This window comes from Ceratotherium simum, chromosome 18 (assembly GCF_057802395.1).
Source record: "Ceratotherium simum simum isolate JZ-2026a chromosome 18, ASM5780239v1, whole genome shotgun sequence".
NCBI classification, from domain to species: Eukaryota; Metazoa; Chordata; class Mammalia; order Perissodactyla; family Rhinocerotidae; genus Ceratotherium; species Ceratotherium simum.
In genome coordinates this window covers 12609267-12629003 of record NC_141917.1, presented here as the reverse complement: position 1 = coordinate 12629003, position 19737 = coordinate 12609267, and the positions used below count along the sequence as shown (strand labels likewise).

Genomic DNA, 19737 nt, shown 5'->3' with positions numbered 1-19737 from the left:
GATATGAAATTGCAACCATACCTGGGCTATAGGTGTGAGTGATGTCTCACCCTTTCAGGCCGGCAGCTTTGCAGTGGGAAAAGATGACAGGGCCACTTGTCCTGGCCACTAGGTGATAAAGTCTCTGAGCTCTGAGTTGCTAGATCTAAAGAAATATTGTTCTCTTCATGTCAAAGATGGGGTGTGAGTAGTGGCATCAGGCATTAGGGTTCATGATAGTACCTCTGTCATTTTTGAAAACCAGTGGGATACTGCTCCCAGATGCTGAAAAGTTCATGATAGAATAAAAGCTCCATCACATTTATAAAGTGAAACATATTTATAATGGATCCTCCAAGGTATTTTAAAAAATATTTCAACATGGCAGAGTAGATAGGACCAGCCAAATTCCATGAAACTTAATTGACCCAAAGCCTAAAGGATGTTATATTCTAAAATGTCAGCGTTCTGTTTTTACACAACTGTAAATCATTTTATAATGTATTCACTTTCATTTTAGAGAAAAGTCACTTGCATCCTAAGAGAGGGAGAGAAACATATGATGGAACTGGCATGTTTTTAAGATTCTCTTCCAAAGTGGTATCATTTCATTTTTAAATTCAGGGTTTTTTAATCAATTATACATGCGCAAAGTTTAAAAAGTTAGTTTTCTAAGGATCGTTACCAACAATAGCCATTCTCCCAACCTGCCCTCTCTCCTTTCCCTGCTCCGAGAGTCACCCTCTTCAACTCTTGATGGATTCTGACTATAGTAAACTCTGACAGCTGAGCCTTCATTCCCTTACTTTCTTAAAAAATGTTTCGTTTTCCCTGGACTTAATCATTGTCTTAATTATAATTATTTTAGCTTCTGTGTACTTACCACTAATTTATTCCCACATTTTCACTTCATGCAGAAATCCCTTTTCATGTGTTCAAACACATTAGGTATCCTGTCTGTTTCACCTTCTCAAAGAAGTGTCCCGCAGAGCCTTCCGACCAGCTCCAGTGTGGATCAGCTGACCTATGAGCCTGTCCCGGCCCTCCTGGGATCTCCCCTTACCCCCACCCCAGAAATTCCCTGTGCATTTTTCTCATGATTAATCCTATATCTTCCTTTTTCTTCATCTGACTTCCCTGCTTTGGCAGAGTTATACCGCCAATGGTATCTTAAAAGGTGTGCATGGGAGGTAAATTTTTTGAGGCCTTGAACATCTGAAGATGTCTTTTTTCTAAACACTTGATTAACGGTTTGGTTTCAAGTTCTAGGATAGAAATCATTTTCCCTCCTAACCTATTGCTCAATGTCTTCTCTCAATGCTGGCTTTCTAGCTGTCTAAAGCCGGGAGCTCTTAGAAGCTTGTCTCTGCCCCCAGTATTGTTCAACCCCATGCCCAATGGGTCTTTTTTCATCCACTATGCCACGTCCACATGATGGACCCTTTTAGTCTTAAAACTTGTATCTTTCAGCTCTCAGATGTTCACTGTTCTCTTTTTCTGGATCTCCTGTTATTAGAATGTTGGACCTCCTAGACTCATCCTTTATTTATAGTTTTTAAATCCATTCTCGTGTAATTCCCATATCTTTGTCCTTCTGCTCTATCTTTGTTGTTGATTTCCTCAACTTTATCTTACTGTCATTTAGTGAATTTTTCATTTCTGATTTAATCTTTTTAATTCCCAAAAGTACTTTCTTGTTCTTTAAATGTCTTTTTTATAACATTTCCATTCGGTTCTTGTTTCACGGATGCAGTATCTTCTCCCATCACTCTGAGAAATCAATGGGAAAAAGTTTTCTTTCTCTCTCTCTCTCTGCATTGTCTCTCTTTCCTCCAAGCTTTTTTCTCTTTGTTTGTTTTAGCCTCTTCATCTTAGAGGCCTTCCTCAAAGTCTGGTGATCCCTGGTTGCCTCCTCATTTTTATAGGTGGGGCACTAGAAGCTGACGGGCAGCTGTGCACATGTGGGTGAGGTTTATCCCCTGTGGGCCTCGCTGGTGGCTCGTCTAGCAGGGCTGCCTCATTAGGAGCCTCTAATTTCAGGAACTTCAGGTCTTCTCTTTTGTGCTGGTGAGATTCCTCAAAGACCACTCTGGGTATCCTGCCTGAGGGGGAATCAACTAGTTTCCTGTGTACCAGGAGCTGAATAGAGGAAGATGGCTGGGACCTTGGATATGTTATCCTCCCCTTAATCCTCCCCATGTTCTTTGTAGTAACTCTGCCCTCAACTGTGCTGGTTTTACTTTGTCCAGAGACTAAACTCCACCACCCTGCCCAGTTCGAGGAGGCATAGTCACCAGCTGTGCGAGGGGAACGGTGGACAAAGTGCTTACTAGCTAGAGTTTCCACCTGCCTGCTTCTGGCCCTGCCTCCACCTCCACTTCCAGAAAGGCCTGTCGCCACCTTCCCTGATCTGTGTGGAGGGGAAGGGTGGGAGGCAGCTCCACCTTCCCCTGTCAGTTTCAGATTCCATTTTCTTGAGTCTGTTACATCAGTTCACCACTGGCTCATCTGCTTTCCAAAGTTCCACATTTTGTGGCTGTTGTCTCTCATTCTCTTAACTAGACCTTGAAAAGCTTCCAGGCCTGTAATTAATCTAAGTATTACTATTTCCTTTTTCATGAGATGTGCTGATGCAGCGTGGTTCTACATACTTCCAAATGCTTTCAGGTCACTTTTTATTATTTGACTAAAGCTGTAAAAATTACATTAATAAACACGTTCACCTTGAACTGACTGAGCTGTTTAGCAGTCTAGTGAAGCCTTCCACGAGAGCACAGTGGTCTCCCTCACTGGCCCGGTTACCCGCTCAGAAGTGTGCCACATCTGCCCCACTGCCGGCGTCCCTTTGGGGCACATGTGGCAAATGGGCCAGGGCCTGTGTTGGCAGGTGAGAGCGAAGCAGGGTGGTGGCAGCTTGAGGACAAGTGTGCCACCCCCCCATGGGGCAGTTTCAGCCTTCTCCCTAGCTCCTCAGGATCATGAAACACCTGACTTTCTCATTTCACTCATTTATGCCTTTTCCTAACAACCTGCCAACTGTTTCCCACCCCCAGCTCTGTTTTGTCATGTTCTGGACCCCTAACGTTTCTGAGAAAATCTTGATAGACATCATTGGAGTGGACTTTGCCTTCGCAGAACTCTGTGTCGTCCCCTTGCGTATCTTCTCCTTCTTCCCGGTTCCAGGTAAGGAAAAACAGAATGAAAGAAAAATTCCCTATTTACTCTCACGCCCAATTCAGTCTTCTTTCTTTGGAAATGTTTGCAATCCCGTCCCAAGCAAAAATGTAAAATTTCACAATATTAGAAAGATGCAAAGACATTATCCAGTAGGTTGTAAATTCAAGAAATGAATCAAACAGGCATAATTTGTTTCTTAAAGGACAACGGTTGCAAACACAGTAAAAAGAAAGTAGACCCAAAGGGACAGCATGAGAAGTTTGGGGGAGAATAGGACTGTTCTGTATCCTGATTGTAGTGGTGGTTACACAAATCTGTGCATGTACTGAAATTCTTAGAACTGTACACTTAGAAGTCAATTTTATGGTATGTTAATTTAAAAAGTAAAATGAAAAATAAAAAAGAAAGTAGACTGCTAAAACAAGGAAGGAGAAGGACTGATAGAGAAAAGGGGAATCCGAGGGCAGAGGTGAGGCCAGATGGCAATGGCCAGAAAGGAAAAGGCCCATAGCCAGAATAGAAGCCAGTTTGAAAATTCCCAAACTGATAGAGTAGTATGAGGTGTTCTATACAAGAATGAGGTGGTTCTGGATTAAATGAGAAAAGTAGGCTGCCGAATGGTTAATTAGTATACTCCCTTTTCTATAACAAATGTATCACACATATATATGTATATCTGTATATGATATTTATTTATATAAGTCTATGGTAAGTGCTTGCATGTCTATGTACTGTTTCTAGAAGTAACTCACCAAACTGGTAACCAGACTGGTTGCCTCTGGGAGGCAGGACCAGGGCCTGGAGAGTCAGGCCTGGGAAGAGGATCTTTGTCCTGGATTCCCTTTTGCACTTTTTAAATTCTGTACCAAGTGCATGTCATTGCCTATTCAAAACATTATTGCCAGAACAATCCACCTAAATTGTTCAGCTGAGAAGCCAGAAGCTACAAAACCACAATTAGGTTAAGAAAGGGGCCATGGAGCTAGTCAAGGCCAGGCCAGTGGTGCATCGCCAGCCCCGTGCCACCCCCAGTTGAGTCACAGCCGCCCCTGCTCTTAGACACCGAGCATTGCTGGAGGCTGGGTCTCTCGGGTGTCGCTTTCCCGGCTGTGGCAGAAATGGAGGATCGGAAGATCACAGCCATGGGGTGGTGTCTGGTCTTTGTCGGGGAGCACTGGAGGGGCCAAGCTTTGGAAGTGACGCCGCCTAGAGTAGGCTGCACTCTCTGGAGATTAGGGCACATGTCATTCATTCCCCAGTCTCGACTCAGAGGAGAGGCTGGAGGTCTCAGAGGACTCCAGCTAGGACTAGGATGGGACTCGCCTTTAATCTACTCTGCACTCCCATTCCTCGCCTGACAGACTAAGACAGCCATCAGGCCCCATCTATCTTGGCAGCTTGCTGGGTTTGGGCCAATCAGATTAGCATTCCACCTGTGTGCCCTCACCCTCTCCCTTGGCCAAACTCCAGTGTGTGTCTGTGTCTCATACATACCATGCTTCCACCCTGGGGCAGGCAGGGCATACTGTTAGACCAGGAAGACAGCAGATTCTCCTCCAAATGCACCCTGGACACATGTTTTTACCCCAGGAGGGAGCGCTTCCTCTCCCTCCAAAGGTCTTTGCCTGGGGCTGCCCCACGTGGGATAAAGGACTTGGCCTCACGTTTCTTTAAACCCCTCCCCATTTCAGATCACATCTAAACATTCAGGGCACTTCCTACTGACCGGGTGTCCTGCCCCCCAAAACCAGAGTCAGTCAGTAACTCACACTCCGTCCCTTGAGCCCCTCCTCTGCGCTCAGGCCGGGCGCCCCGCCCTCCTGTGGTCCACAGATCAGGACGGGGAGCCCGGTACAGAGAATATGTTACGAGGTCTTTGTGAAATGTCGACATATCAAAACAAGGGCGGGCGCTCTGCGGGGAAGGAGAGAGGGAGGTGACCGCTGTCCGGTGGTCAGGGACTGCTGGGGAGGAAATAGAGAAGTGAGAGCAGAGCAGCTCCGTTCTCTTCACCGACGCCTCGAGTCTCCTGGCCTCCCCCAGGCTGTCAGCGGGGAAGACTGGGCTTCCAGTCCAGCTTTTCTCCTCACCCAGAGTCAAACTGGATTGCTTCTCTCAGAGTTTTCTCTGCTAGCGAGGAATGATAGAGCTTGAGGCTGGGGGTGGAGGTGGCGGGAGTGGACAGGACTGTCCCAGGAGCAGGTGGTCACAGTGGAGAAAGGAAGCTGCCACAACCTACCATCTAGACCCTAAGGGCTGTGATGAGGTAGGAGCCCAGGTGGGGATGGGGCTACCCCAGGCCCAAACGCAGGGATCAGGAGCTCTGGCAGGAAGATGAGGTGAGCAGCCTGGGGCAGCAGCAGCAAGGCCTGGGTCCCAGCCAGCCAACCCGGGACCTCGATGTGTGGCCCAGGGCCCCAGGGGCCAGAGGCTGCAGGGCAAGAGAAGCAGGATGTTGCCTGACGAGCCTTCTGCTCTCCCCTCAGTCACTGTGAGGGCCCATCTCACCGGGTGGCTGATGACACTGAAGAAGACCTTTGTCCTGGCCCCCAGCTCTGTGCTGCGGATCATCGTCCTCATCACCAGCCTCGTGGTCCTGCCCTACCTGGGGTATGTCGTCGGGGGGTGTGGGGCTGTGGGTCTTTCTGACACTTGAGTACTCTGTCCAGAAGTTTAAACCTGCTTCTTCCTGTGAAATCCTCAAGCATGTCGAGAATTAGGAATGCAGGGTGACATCTCGTTTCTCTCCCCAGCACTAGGTGGGAGGCTGTTGAGATCCATTCTAGAAAAGTACTTTCAAGGTGATGCCCATATACAATATTCATTGAGCACCTTCCAGGCCTGGCAGGCATGGGAAAGTGAAAAATAAGAGGGAGGAAGGGCGTCACCCTTGTTTACAGGAGCTCCCAGTGTCCTCTGAGCTGAGCTGAGACCTGGAGCGGGTGTGGGAGATGGCTCAGCTCAGAGTCCAGGTCCCCTCCCCGTGCAGGTGGACCATTAGGTGCAGTGCTCGCCAGCAGATCTCGAATGCGATTGTCTGGTCCCTCTGGTGTCTACACCTTTCCTGGATTTTAGCTGGGTTTTGACTCTATTTGTGTCTCGGTGTGGCTTTCACAGACAAATGGCCTTTGTGTTCCTATCCCCAGGGTACACGGAGCCACCCTGGGCGTGGGCTCCCTCCTCGCGGGGTTTGTGGGGGAATCCACCATGGTCGCAATAGCAGCATGCTACGTCTATCGGAAACAGGTAAGATGTGGCAACAGAACCGCACACCTGCCGTGGCTGCAAAGCCCCATCCCAGGTGTGGGGAGACCTGAGCGGCTCCCTGAGGGCCCCCAGTGGGGGATGATGGTGGTGATACCCCACATTCATCTCGTCCTTCAGCTGGACTTGCACTGCTCACCATGACTCCACATCACGCAATCCTCACAGCCGAAGTTGCTCAGCCCTTGGTCAGGGTTAATAACAAGGGGATCCCTTATGGTTATCACGTAGCTTATTCCTTACACTCTGCTTTGCTTCAAAAGGCAGTCGTATTTCTCAGGAGAGACAACTGAAAGGATACATGTCTACCATTCTGTCTCCTATTGTTGCCTCTAGAGAGTTAAAAAAAATGTAGAAACTAAATAATAGTTTTGACCGTGTTAAGAAAATCCTGAAAAGGTGATTCCCCTTGCAACCAAATTCCTCCCCTAAGTCCTTAAAAACTCAGACTTATTGCTAAGGAATAAACAATCTAGAAAATACTGGGTGATCAGGACACTCTCTCCCCACTCTTTGCCTCTGGAAATCCTTTCCCCCTTCTGCCCCAGGTCCCACCCCATTCCAGGAAGCCTTTCCTAACCCCCCACCACACAGACACACACACACACACAGTATGTACGTACCCCATACCTGTTAGCATGTAATTAGTTTATCCTGCAGGGTTATCTAATTACTGGGGGATATATTTCTTTCCTTTCTAAGATTATGAATACTCAGGGAGCAGGAGCCCCATCTTGCTTACTTCAACAGAGAAGGCATGAGATTAACCAGGGAGTGGGTGGAGGCAGAGAAGAGAAGAGGTCCAAGCATGGATTTCTGGGGTGCACCAGTGTGGGCTCCCCCAGCCGTGGCCGCCGGGTCGGGGGTGGAGGGGCTGAAATGGGCAAGATTTGGACCTCACCACGGTTGGGATTTTGCCTGGCAAATGGGATGAAAGAAAAGAGGAGCAAGGAAGTGAGTATAATTATTGAGCATTTCATTTAAGCTGATGGATGAGGGGAGAGGGGACAAGATGGTCCATGGATTGTGGGGGCAGGGTCCTGGAGCGGGGCCAGACCACTAGAGGTGGAGGATGGTGTCCCTGAGTTGGCCTGTGGGTGGTGCTGAGGTGTTGATATGACAAGGTCTCCAGGGAGCCCACGAGCGGCGGGGGTGGTACTGGAGAACCTGATTCCCGAAGGAGAAGAGGTCCGAGCATGGAGAGGCCAGTTACAGCAGGCCAGCCAACGTGGCAGTGCAGGCACCAGGAACTAGGACAGGCGACAAGCGGGTTGGGAGAGAATGACGGCAAACCTGGGGCTGGCCTAGTGGGGAAGAAGATCCGATAACAGGAGATCCCAAGGAATGCTCTGGGCCCTGAGGAGGAGGGATGGGGATGGGAGGGGGGCGAGAGCACAGCCACCGCTGGAAAGGGCTGCAGGGAAGTGGTGTCTTCAGGTAGAGGCAGGTTTCCATCAGCCCACCGTGCATTCCAGAGGGCATGTGGGAGGGTTGTCAGGCAGGAGGTGGGAGACGGCATCCCCCAAAGTGCCTAACACAGTCCCAGGCGCACAGCCAGTGCTTGAGTAACAGATCTGAAAGGCATCTGCTGAACTAAGATGCAGCCTCAGTGAGGTCACCCCAACCATAAACGAGACCCAGGTCTGCAGAGGCCCCCTGAGACCCGAGGAGCCTCTGCCTGCTCTTGGCTCCACTATGCTGTGTTGCTGTCACAGCCCCATGCTGATGAGTCTTCTTTGGTCTAGAAAAAGAAGAAGGAGAACGAGACAGCCGCTGAGGGGGAAGACTCTGCGATGACAGACATACCTCCAGCGGAGGAGGGGACAGACGTCGTGGAAATGAGAGAGGAAAATGAATAAGGCACGGGACGCCTGGGCACTGCAGGGACGTTGAGATGACACTTAGCATCATCTCCTCTCCCATCGTGTTTTGTTCTGTTTCTGGTTTTGTTTCTGTTTTGGTGATGAAAGAGGCCTTGATCTAAAGGTTTCAGGTAAACTCTCTGGCATACTGGGTATGCTCACACTGATGTGGGGACCTAAAGAATGGTCTTTGCCATCGCTTTGTAAAAACAAACAGAACAATTGACTTCATGCCCCTGCTTCATGAAATCTCAGAAGACATCGCTGCCTCATAGTCCAGGTTGTCTCCTCCTCCCTCGGACAATCTCCACTTGGAACCAAAGGACTAGGCTGTGCCATCCACCACTCCTCGGCCACCACTGCCCATCAGGCCACGGACTTTACCCGGTCCCCTTGCATCTCTTAAGAATCAACTCAGCTTTCTTTGATTGGCTTCCCGGTAACATGGCTGTACAAAGAGATGTAACCCCAGTGGCCTTCCACCCTGGAGTCACAAACTGTCTGCTACCCATGTGCCGTGGGTCAGCGACAGGCTACAGCCCGAAGTGGCCGTTCACACTGAGGAATGGCTTTGGGAACGTGCTGGACGGGCGGATGGAAATAATCTCCCGTAGGAAGGTTTGAGATGCCATGGGAGTAGCGCACGGACACGCTCGAACGCTAGCATTTCACCTCGCCTCACATGTTCCTAGATTTGAGCGAGCGCTTGCTTTTCATGCCCTGCCGTATACATACATGAGCTAACTTTTTAAAGTTGTCCCAAAAGCGCATCTCCACACCTCAGCCTCCTTGGCATGACTTCCCCTGAAGGCTTGTTTTTTGCTCACCTTTCCTGAAGATGGCACTAGAGCAAGTGAAATGGAGCATTCTAACTTTACATTTTAGTTTTTAAAGGGAACTGAAGCTTTAAGTCATAATCTAGCATTCTAACGCCAGGTTGCCGTATCGTAACTGTTGAAGTAGATTTATTACCTGGTCTGCCGTTCTTAGTCCTAACCATGCGGTACAGGTAATCCAGAGTGAATTTCGGTACTCCCCTCTCACGCCACACAACAAAGCAAGACATTTTATAAACAAGAGCAAAGTCACTATATGATATTCCCTGAAATGACACATTTGAAATCCATTTAGTGCAGTATATTTTTCTAAGTTTTGGAAAGCGGGTTTTTTCTTTAAAAAAATCATGGACACGGTTCACTAAATTCTTGATTTAGTCAAAAATCCTAGACTGAAAGAACCTAAACACAAAAAATATTTTAAAGATATAAATATGTACTGTATATGTTATGTAATTTATTTTAGGCTATAATACATTTCCTATTTTCGCATTTTCAATAAAATGTCTCCAATAAAATACAGGGATTGCTAGTGTGCTCAACATACCTGTGGTTGGAACGTATTGTATCGATGAACATTGTATCTTATTTGCAGCTGTTTTACAGAGTCTGTCATTTGTATTTAAATGTAAGGATCAGTAAATGGCAAGAGAACCATTTTCCATTATGGGTAATGGGTATAAATGGGTCGGCTGGTGTGGACAATAGTAAGAATGGAAATATACATGGAAAGAGCAAGAAAGAAAAGGGCAAGTTTTTCTGTTTATTGTTTTCAGTGCTATGTAATCATATTGTTCCTCACAGAAAAAGAATGTAAGGGCAGAAAGTCAGCCATGAACGTCACAGGGTTGCATTCACTTTTCTGGACACCCAGGGACCCTCGGGTGTGCCCACCACCGGGACAAATCCTCACGTGCTTCCTCTGAGCAGTTTCTCCTCCATATATATGAGTGCTGAAAATTAAGATGCATAGCTTTGGGGTGGTCTCAGGGGCAGATCTGAGAAGATGGGGATAAAATCTAATTGTATCGGCTTTTTTAAAGTACATGACTAGAAAATTAAACAGCAGTATTTTTTAACATGTGTGACTATTTCATGCTTGTGGGGTTGGAGCTTAAAGAGCAAATTGAAAAAGCAAATTCTGAGCCAGCCCTGATGGCCTAGTGGTTAAAGTTCGGCACTCGCACTGCTTCGGCAGCCCGGGTTTGGTCCCGGTTGCAGAATCACACCACTCAGCTGTCGGTAGCCATGCTGTGGCAGCGGCTCACATAGAAGGACTTACAACTAGAATATACAACTATGTCCTGGGGCTTTGGGGAAGAAAAAAAAAGAGAGAGGATGATTGGCAATAGACGTTAGCTCAGGGCAAGTCTTTCCCAGCCAAAAAAAAAGAAGAAAAAGCAAATTCTTTCCCTCTAATTCGGGGAAAGAGCAACTAGACTCTTCATTATGCAACTAGAACATATCATTATAACAACTTCAGAGATACTGTCGGTGATAAAGATTCATGGGCCACGGTATTTTGTGAGTTTCAGAGGACCCAGACCCAGACCACAACGACAGAACTGCAATTGTGCACAACGTGTCCAGAATCCAGAACCTTTCCTTGAAGCACACGATCCCTCATACAGTTCCTCCACCTGGGCTGCTTAAGTAAGTCATGGCCTAACACACCTTAACTAACTCCTAAAGCAAAACCTATCACTGGCGGATTCTTCAGCATCTGTTCTAACCGACACAGATGAGAAAGGAGGCTGAACCAGAGAAGGGGGGGACCTTCTTCTTCCCACTTTGCAGAGTAAGGAGGGGCACTCCTTTGCCAACCAAAGAAACGTCCCCCCACCACAGGTTTCTTTTTTATTGCAAGTCGCTCAGCTGGTAGATATAGTTAGTTAGAAGGGCACCATGCCTGTGAGAGTCTCATGTCAAGGACCGTGAAAAGCTCAGGCATGACTTTCTCAATGTTGAGTGACTGCTTGTAGACAAATAGAATCTAAAACTCCAGGGGCCAAAGGCCGATTTTAATTTAAATGCTGAGAAGTGAGTATGGGCAGCTCAAAGCAGTCTTTCTAAACTGAGGGTTTTCTCTGCGCAAGCCCAGGTCAGGGCAGCTTCTTCTGTGGCCTCTCTTTTTGCTTTCTTGAGGGGCCTGTGCAAGGTCATTCTAAATGTGCAGCTGCTGTGTGCTCTGCCCCCCATTTGCGGGATCTTGGTGGCACTAGGGATCAGTGAGACACCCAAGACTTGAGCAGAAAGAATGATTGGGATGGACCTGCCGGCCACGGGGCTCAGGGCATGGTGAGAGGTTGGCAAGTTGGCCAGAATCCCTCACCTGTTTGGGATTCTTTAATTTGGGCATGGAAGGCTGCTGGTTTGCATCACTTGGTGACGGCCAGGCACACCCCCTGGCTGCCTGCGTTGGGCTTTTCTTGTGCCAAAGGTCCTCTTCTCTGTCTTCGTGTTTGTGTTTGTCCTCTGTGTTTTAGCAAGAAGATGGGTTGGCTTTGGAAATGTCCATGGATGGCCGGTACACTCAGAAATGAAAACTTTTAGTGTTGGTTTAGGATATATTGGATGGGCCAAGTAGGCTTCATTACGGTAGTAAATACCTTTCATTTTTCACTCTCTGAGTCTTCCCAATAAATAACCTTGGGAGGGGCAAAAGGTGGGAGGCCCAGGAGGCGGGAGGCCCGGGGGCTCCACCCTAGTCCAGCTCCATCCAGCTGGGCCGTTTCCAGGCCCCAGGGCACATCCCAACCAGGGGCCACCTCTGAAGTCCTCATGAGCAGCCTTTTCGGGATCTCTCCTGGGGTTGGGATAGTCATTCATTTCCCAAATAAATAACAAAAAAGTTATACAAGGGCCAGCCCCGTGGCTTAGCGGTTAAGTGTGCGCGCTCTGCTACTGGCGGCCTGGGTTCAGATCCCGGGCGCACACTGATGCACCGCTTGTCCGGCCATGCTGAGGCTGTGTCCCACATACAGCAACTAGAAGGATGTGCAACTATGACATACAACTATCTACTGGGGCTTTGGGGGGAAAAGGAGGAGGATTGGCAATAGATGTTAGCTCAGGGCCGGTCTTCCTCAGCAAAAAGAGGAGGATTGGCATTGATGTTAGCTCAGGGCTGATCTTCCTCACAAAAAAAAAAAAAAGTTATGCAATGATGCTTTAGAGTAAGAAGTGAAAAAAGTCAATAGCTCCCTACCCTCGTAATTGTTCCTCGTTTGGGGATCTTTTCTTCTAGAAGGAAGGGGCAGGGGGAGACCAACTTCTTTCGTACCCTTAGTTTCTAGAAACACATCAATTTAAAGACTCTGGATTTTTTTTTCTTTGTTTTTTTTTTTGTGTGTGTGTGTGAGGAAGATCAGCCCTGACCTAACATCCATGCCAATCCTCTTCTTTTTGTGGAGGAAGACCGGCCCTGAGCTAACATCTATTGCCAATCCTCCTCTTTTTCCCCCCAAAGACCCAATAGATAGTTGTATGTCATAATTGCACATCCTTCTAGTTGCTGTATGTGGGACGCGGCCTCAGCATGGCCGGAGGAGCAGTGCGTCGGTGCGCGCGCGGGATCCGAACCCAGGCCACCAGTAGCGGAGCGCACACACTTAACTGCTGAGCCACGGGGCTGGCTCTGGATTTTTTTTCTTATTCAAATGAGTGGGAGAGAGCGTGAGAACCTGTGTTGCAAAATAGGAAGTATTTATATTGTAATTAAATTACATTACCCTGAAAAATATTTCCTTGTATTTAAGAATCTTTCTACTTCTGTAAATCTGTAAGCAAACCAGTGCCCAGGACAGCCCGTGCTGGTGTGGACCCACCAGCCACACCTTCAGGCCTCCTACTTTGCAGGTGAGCTGACCTCTAAACTTGGATGAAGTCTTCATCAATCAAGGCAATGCACAGTCCAGCAAATGGGTCCTTTTACATTCTGAGTCCTGACCTTTTTTTTCTTCTTTTTAATAACCAAAATTGCAGTGAGCAGGGCTTTATACGATGTGGCAATCCGTAACTGTTGAGACGTCTGAGTTACTCCTGCAGCCAATTCCCTAACACCAGCCGCCCGGGCCTGCCTTCTGTAGACAGCCATCCTCACACACGGCCCTCATCTGGCTCTTTCATAAAAAGCATTTGAACCGTAGCAAAGCATGTTTTTGAGCAACGTGTTTGGTAAACATTCAAGGTGCTCCTCTGCATGGTTATTTGAAGTCTCTATTTCTGTCATTTGAAGCAGCAAAACATCACAGGATTCATCAGCTGATCTAACCACACATAAAACAGGATGTAGAGAAAATCGAAGACAAACGGACTGAAAGCCCCTCTTCCCTGCCCTTTTAAAGGCTAAATGTCTAAAATTAACTACACAAATGTTCAAAATGAGAGGCATTTTATTGTATCATCAAAATAACCCAAACCTCACTCAGAAGTCAGAAAAGGTGAAACAAATTATAGAGTTTACCGTCCGATCTCAAAAGGGAAAAATAATGAAGAGGAGATGGTGAGATCTTGTTTTAAGTTAAGACTTCATTTTCTTCTCCAGAAGGGATGTGAGAACGATTAGCTGCTGCAGTCTCTGCAAAGAAGAGAACCAAAGGCGGGCCTTCTAAGACTGTATTTTTAATCATCTTTGCCAAGTCCAAGTGGTTCCAGAAGAATTTTTTTCTCTGCTTCGTCTGCAGTCAACCAGGGTCTCTAAAAAGGCTGCATAAGATAGATACATGCACTTTTATAGATGGCTGTCACTACACACAGATTCAGCACACGTGTCTTATATGGTCTGTCTGTTTACGTTAGGTTATGTAATAAAGTGCACTTTAGTAACCAGACTTGACATCGGCTTCTACAATCTGTATATGTAAACAAAAGTGCACAAGAGCTAGGAACCCCTTCTCTCTCCAGATGTCTAAGTGGTTTCCTTAGGTTAAAGAAGTGGGGAGGTGGAGAGAGACCAGCTAAAAATGGTTGGACAGTTCGCCCTACGGCTTCATGGAAATTCACCACAGAGATTGGTTGTTACTATAGGATTTAGAGGCCGATGTTCTCCAACTATGAACCAGGGACAAGAAATGGTGCCTTTGGAGTGGAAAATATTATGGCCAGGTGGACTCTGGTTCCCTGAAGCGTGGGGCCATGGACATGGGGGACCACAGTTTGGATGAACCTGGTACTGAAGGTGACATTCAAACTACCCTGGTCAAACAAAGGAGGGACAGGGTCCACATCAACGCCGGTCACCCAGTACCCACAGCATGGACCAGTTACCACTAAGAGGGCCCATTCCACCAGGGGTACCACATCCTCAAGGCTTGTGGGGGAAAATACACAGCTCCTTAGATCTATGACAGATTTGGTTTGCTTAGTGATACATTGAGAGGGCAAATATCTAAAGCTGGAATGACCAAGGAGCTAGTGTAGAGCTTCCAAAATCCTGACAGAGCCACACACGAGATGCTCTTCAATACTGACAAGCCTACGCTCATTCAGTTAAGGAGAGCTTCCATGCTGGAGGCCATGGGCCCATAGCATGACTTCCCATGTCACTCACACAACCCTGGCCTCACATGGGTCACCTGTACAATGAGAGGCTTAGGCCGTTATTGCCAAGGCTCCTTCCTGGGCCTACATTCTCTGTATGATCTGGGATTTAGAACACAGTACAGGATCCTACAATGGAAAAATAAAGTTACCTCGTTCTTCATTTCAGATCTGAACATTAGCAGTGATCCAGAATTTTTTTTTTTTTTAACAAAATTAAGTCTACTGGGAGTCATAATTCTATGTGTGCTGTGGCTGTCAGTTTACAGGCTTTTCAGTTTCACATCAAAACTATGGGTTTAATTTAAACTGTTGAAACCAATCACTTTAAAATATTTGTGCACCTTTGATTAAAACTGACTGCAGAGGTCAACAGAAAATATATGTTGCATTTAAACAAGTGCTGTGTATGTATTTAATAGATGTTAAGTTTTTGCATTGTTAAGAGCATTTATATATGTTTTTCTTTGTTTTTTTATGGGGGATTTGTGCTCATATATTGTCAAATGGCTTTCATATGCCAGTTTTACTTTAAGTAAAGCTTAAAGAGTTGGCATACGATTGAGATTGCTTTTAGTTTCTTGATTTTCTTATTCTAACCATTAGTCTGTTTACACACCCCAAATTATGTGGTTTCCTAATTCAGACTACAATTTCCCTTTTTTGTCAAACGTACATGAGATATTAAAATTTCGCCCTTTGCCTTGGTAGCAAAAACCTCTAACTACTGGGACATTTCTCTAAACTCCATGTCCTATTTAAATACAACCTATTTCTTCAAATTTTCTGTAGTAAAATGAATTTTTACTTCCCATAACTACAGTAATATTGAAAGTACTTCTCTGAAGCGGAACTTCTCTGGGCCCCTTCTAGCACGGGGATACCAAACTTAGACAGGCGTTAGGAAAGTGAGGGGAGCACAACCTGAAAACCCCTCCTGCCCACATCTAAGAGATTCTTGTTCTTATCAGTCTTCATGCGAAAAGCATTACTCTTCTTTAAAACGTAACGTCTTAACCTCAAAGAACGATGGCCCTCGTTTTTGTAACCTCCTACGAGAGATTATATAGAGAAAGCGTTTCACGACAAACCTGTAATCAACAAGGATGTAAGCATTCAACTGGCTCGCTTGAGACCGCGTGTTTTCTTCTTTACTGCTTTATTACATGTCTTTGAGCTAAAATCCCAGATCTCAGCGCTACCTCGACCATGCTTCCCTTTTACTGCCTTGAATACTACCACATTTTTGAAGTCTAAGAGGTCTTTCTTTCCACCCACAGCCCTTGGAACACGGTATGTCTTGCTGCCTAGGGATAATGTCAAGATGTGGGGCTAGGCTGGCCAAGCATCATTAATTTTCCCCACGGGGAGCAGTCCTGCGACGGGGGGCAGATCTGCACCCCTCCCACGCTTTCTCCCGATGTCCCAGATAAATCACGTTATCATCCATCCATCAAATTACTCCATGACACCCCCATCCCACGCCATTGGGGTCCCACTAACCCACTTCAGTTATCCCTCCTAGCATCTCTCACATCCCTCCTTCCCTCTGCATCCATCTGCTCTAATACTCCTGGTCACCTAGGGCCTGGATGCTACAGAAGCCTCCCACACAGTTTCCCTTCCCCAGGCTCGTGTGTCCCTCTGCACTATGATGTAAGCGACACCTCCTAGAGTTCTGCAGTGCACAATCTGCACAACAATTTCCAGCAGCCTGCCCGCCTCCCCCTGCCCCACCCCACACCACACATTGCAGAGGCATTTTAGATGTTCATACTTGTCTCCATTTGCGAGGGCTGAGGGCTTTCAGTCAAGAGGCTATCTAAGGCTACCATGAGCTGGGTCCTGGTTTCGAAACACCTGCCTTTAATCTCTTTGCCTATCTATAATTATCGGAAACCACCTAACCCCACACCTGATACAATGGTAGTAAACTTCCAAAAAGCTTACCCTTATGAGAGGTAGTTTAGATACAGTCATAGATACGATGTAGTTGGTTTTTAGGTTAATATCATGGAGAAAACTGTGCTCTCTTCTGAGTTTTCCTTTTCAACACTATTAAAGACAACGCCGGGGTGGAGGGAAGGTTGGCATTGCTTAGACTTTTAACTTTGCCCCCAACAAGCTCCAGGTTTCTCACCTGGACAATGCAAGCCAGTAAATACCATGCTAATTGCCCAGTTCAATACACTGGTCTTTGCGCAAAAGGAAAAAAAAAACAAAAACAGGAGCTGTGAGTCCTCATTCTACTTCTGCTGCTTACTAGCTGTGAGCCTGGCAAGTTATTGATGGCTCTGGATCAGCCTCCTCTGCTCTAGATCTTGTCTAGTTCTAATCTGCCGCGACAGCAGGATTTGCAGTCATCCACGGCAGTGCGTGAAGACGGAAGTGCGCGTCCACTGGGCCCACAAGCAGCGTGGAAGTGCCTCAGCCAACGAATCTGTGAACATTACTGCCGGCCGCTTTCAACAAAGACAAACTACCAGAGCTTTTACAAAACGAAACAAAAGCTAATCTTATCTTAGGTTCAGAATCCTTGAATCCAAAGACCAAAACGGAATGAGCAAACACAATAATATTATCAAACTTTACATTAGACTACACACCTGAAATTCTTTCATCTGATTCATGTAAAAAGCTCTCTTGCCCTGAAGGCGAGCGCTGAGGAAAGCTGGCTGCGCTCTGCTCCCCCAGCCCTGGGCCCTGCTGCTGGAACAGATGCTCGCAAGTTCATGCATGATCGAGTCAGAAAGCGATTTCTCCCCACGCCTGGCAGCCAGCACCGCGTCCTAACTCAGCTGGTTCTTCTGCCTTACCCCCAAATGCCGCCACCGCCCAGATCTCAGCAGCCTCCTTCACCCTACAACTGTGTTGCTCAATGCTATTTAATTCCACTTACTTTGGAAAAGAATAAAAATGGCTCCCACACCCCAGGCCTGCTCCCACCCTAGTGGGGAATCCAGTTCTCCACGCTCCCCGGTGATCCAATCCGGGCCTATTTCCAATTCCAGATACACACTGGTGATCCCCAGGGCTGCTTTTCCAGCCCCAACTTGTGCCAGAGCTTCAGGTCAGTCACCTCCCATCTCCTCAGAGGGTCCCAGAAGGGCCTTGGCCTCAAGGCCCTCTCTGCACACTTCTTCCCCATTCCCTCCCATGCTTTCTCCTTACTAGAAGAAGCACGTTATCACCCACCCAGAAACCTACTCCACATCCCGCCTCTCCCTCAATCAACCCCGTCAGCTCTCCCTCCCAGTAACTCTCACTTCTGTCCCTTCCTCTGCATCCTCTTTAGTCCCACTGGCTTAGCTCAGGTGCTTCTGGTCACCCAGGGCCTGGATGCAATGGAAGCCTCCAAAACGGTTTTCCATCTCCAAGCTCATGTGTCCCCCTGGACTACAATGTGAATGACATCTCCTAGAGTTTTGCAGTGCACGACCTGCACCCCATTCCCGGCACCCTCCTGCACCTCCTCCCCACCACCTCACCCTGCTTTTCCAGGCTGGCCCTTCCTCTCATCTGGGCCTCGGGCTGCTGCAAGGCGGCCCCTGCACTTACATGGGTGGGCACCAGGCTGAGCCTGGGCTACATGGAGCAAACAAGGGCCCAGCCAGAGAGAAAGAGGATGCTGACACCCAGTGAGAAGCAGCAACACAAAATGGGGATTCCTGATGGTGCCCCAGCCACCTGCTCCAGGTGTCTTAACGCCTGGTCCCGTTCTGGAACCTGTTGTTAGCGCCTTCGTCCCTCACCCACCATGAGGGCATAAAAGGACCAAGAGTAGATATTTAAAAGAGAGAACTTATAGAGATGGTTTCTTTGCAGAGTTACACTGAGCCCCTCTTCCTCAGGGGTGTGTGCACGTGGCGGGGAGGTGGGGTTCAACAGCTTAAGCCTAGTGTTAAGGCTCTTCAGGAGACATTCAGATAGCTTTAAATGGGCCTGTGCAGTGGTGGGGACTCGGTGGATGGGTGTCAAATCTGACAGGAGAGCTGCAGGAGAGGGAGACTGGGGCTGGCTGGCACATGCCAAGTCTGACCAGGCAGAAGGTGCACAGGTCTTTTCCATGAACCAGACCTGGGCCACATAGATCAACGAGCTGACCAGGGAGTCGTCTTAAGTCCTGAGGGGGTGAACAGGGCTCAGAAGAAAGAAGCTGGAGGTTAACACTGGATTCCTAAGAGCAGCAGAAGAGGAAGCTAGTGTAGTTTTTCTCTACACTTCCTAGGGGAAGCTATCAAGGAGAAATGCCAGAAACACTGCCCTTAGAATGCAGGAGCACCATAACCCAAGTGAATGGGGCAGTGGAGGAGGAAAAGTTTGTTTATCACAGGAAGGTCTTCTTGCTGCCCATCACCAACCTGGCACTGCTTTCTGATGGATGCCCAACTCCTAACCAATGGGTTCTTCAGAAGCCCAGCGCCACTTTACAAAGACTCCCAGACTCAGTTCTTCATCCAACAGGAAGGCAGGTCTCTGCTGGCTCAAATTTCATTCTCTGTCCCCACCGAAAGCCCAGTGTCTTCCCCTGTCTTCAGATTATTAACTTCTTTCAGTGGTAGTCTGATTCATAGGCAGTGCACTCAAGTCCTCGCTATCACACTTCTGGGTGCATTTCCATGGGTGTGAATGGTTCGTGAACAGCTAAGAATGTGTTGCACACTGCAGGCCTCTCCTTGGCAAACACACAGCAAGGCTGGGTCTGGACTGCAGCTGCAGCCCTGCTTTGCTGGCCTAGATCTTCCCCAAAGCCTCTGATAAGTGCTTGCACCTCACTTCCTCCCCTCCCCCACCACCCGAGACCGACTGTGTGATGGAGATGAAGACTGAGATGTAGAGGAGGTAAGTAACTGGCTCGAGCTGACCCTAAAAGTAGATGATAGGACTGGCACTGAATCCAGACCAAAACCCAGAACTAAGCAGCTCATTTTTTTTTGGAGCACTTACTATGGGTACGGCACTGTAAAGTCATCAGGCATCACAGGCCTGTCTTGGGGGTGCTGGAAAGTTAAAGCATTGAACCAAAATCTCCCAAAGTCCTCAAAGGCAGGCATTTAACCACAGCAACACAACCAGGC

General features: G+C 47.6%; 1 protein-coding gene across 1 annotated transcript in view; it reads left to right on the top strand.

Annotated features, from left to right (window-relative positions):
* ANKH (ANKH inorganic pyrophosphate transport regulator) overlaps positions 1 to 10199 on the top strand; it is a 139381-nt gene extending 129182 nt beyond the window's left edge. Inside the window, exons 9-12 of the mRNA XM_004427117.3 lie at positions 3033 to 3162; positions 5643 to 5766; positions 6303 to 6402; positions 8166 to 10199. Of these exons, the coding sequence (XP_004427174.1) occupies positions 3033 to 3162; positions 5643 to 5766; positions 6303 to 6402; positions 8166 to 8279 (468 nt within the window). The 3' untranslated portion in view covers positions 8280 to 10199. The remainder of the gene's footprint in view (positions 1 to 3032; positions 3163 to 5642; positions 5767 to 6302; positions 6403 to 8165) is intronic.
* The last annotated feature ends 9538 nt before the right edge of the window (positions 10200 to 19737 follow it).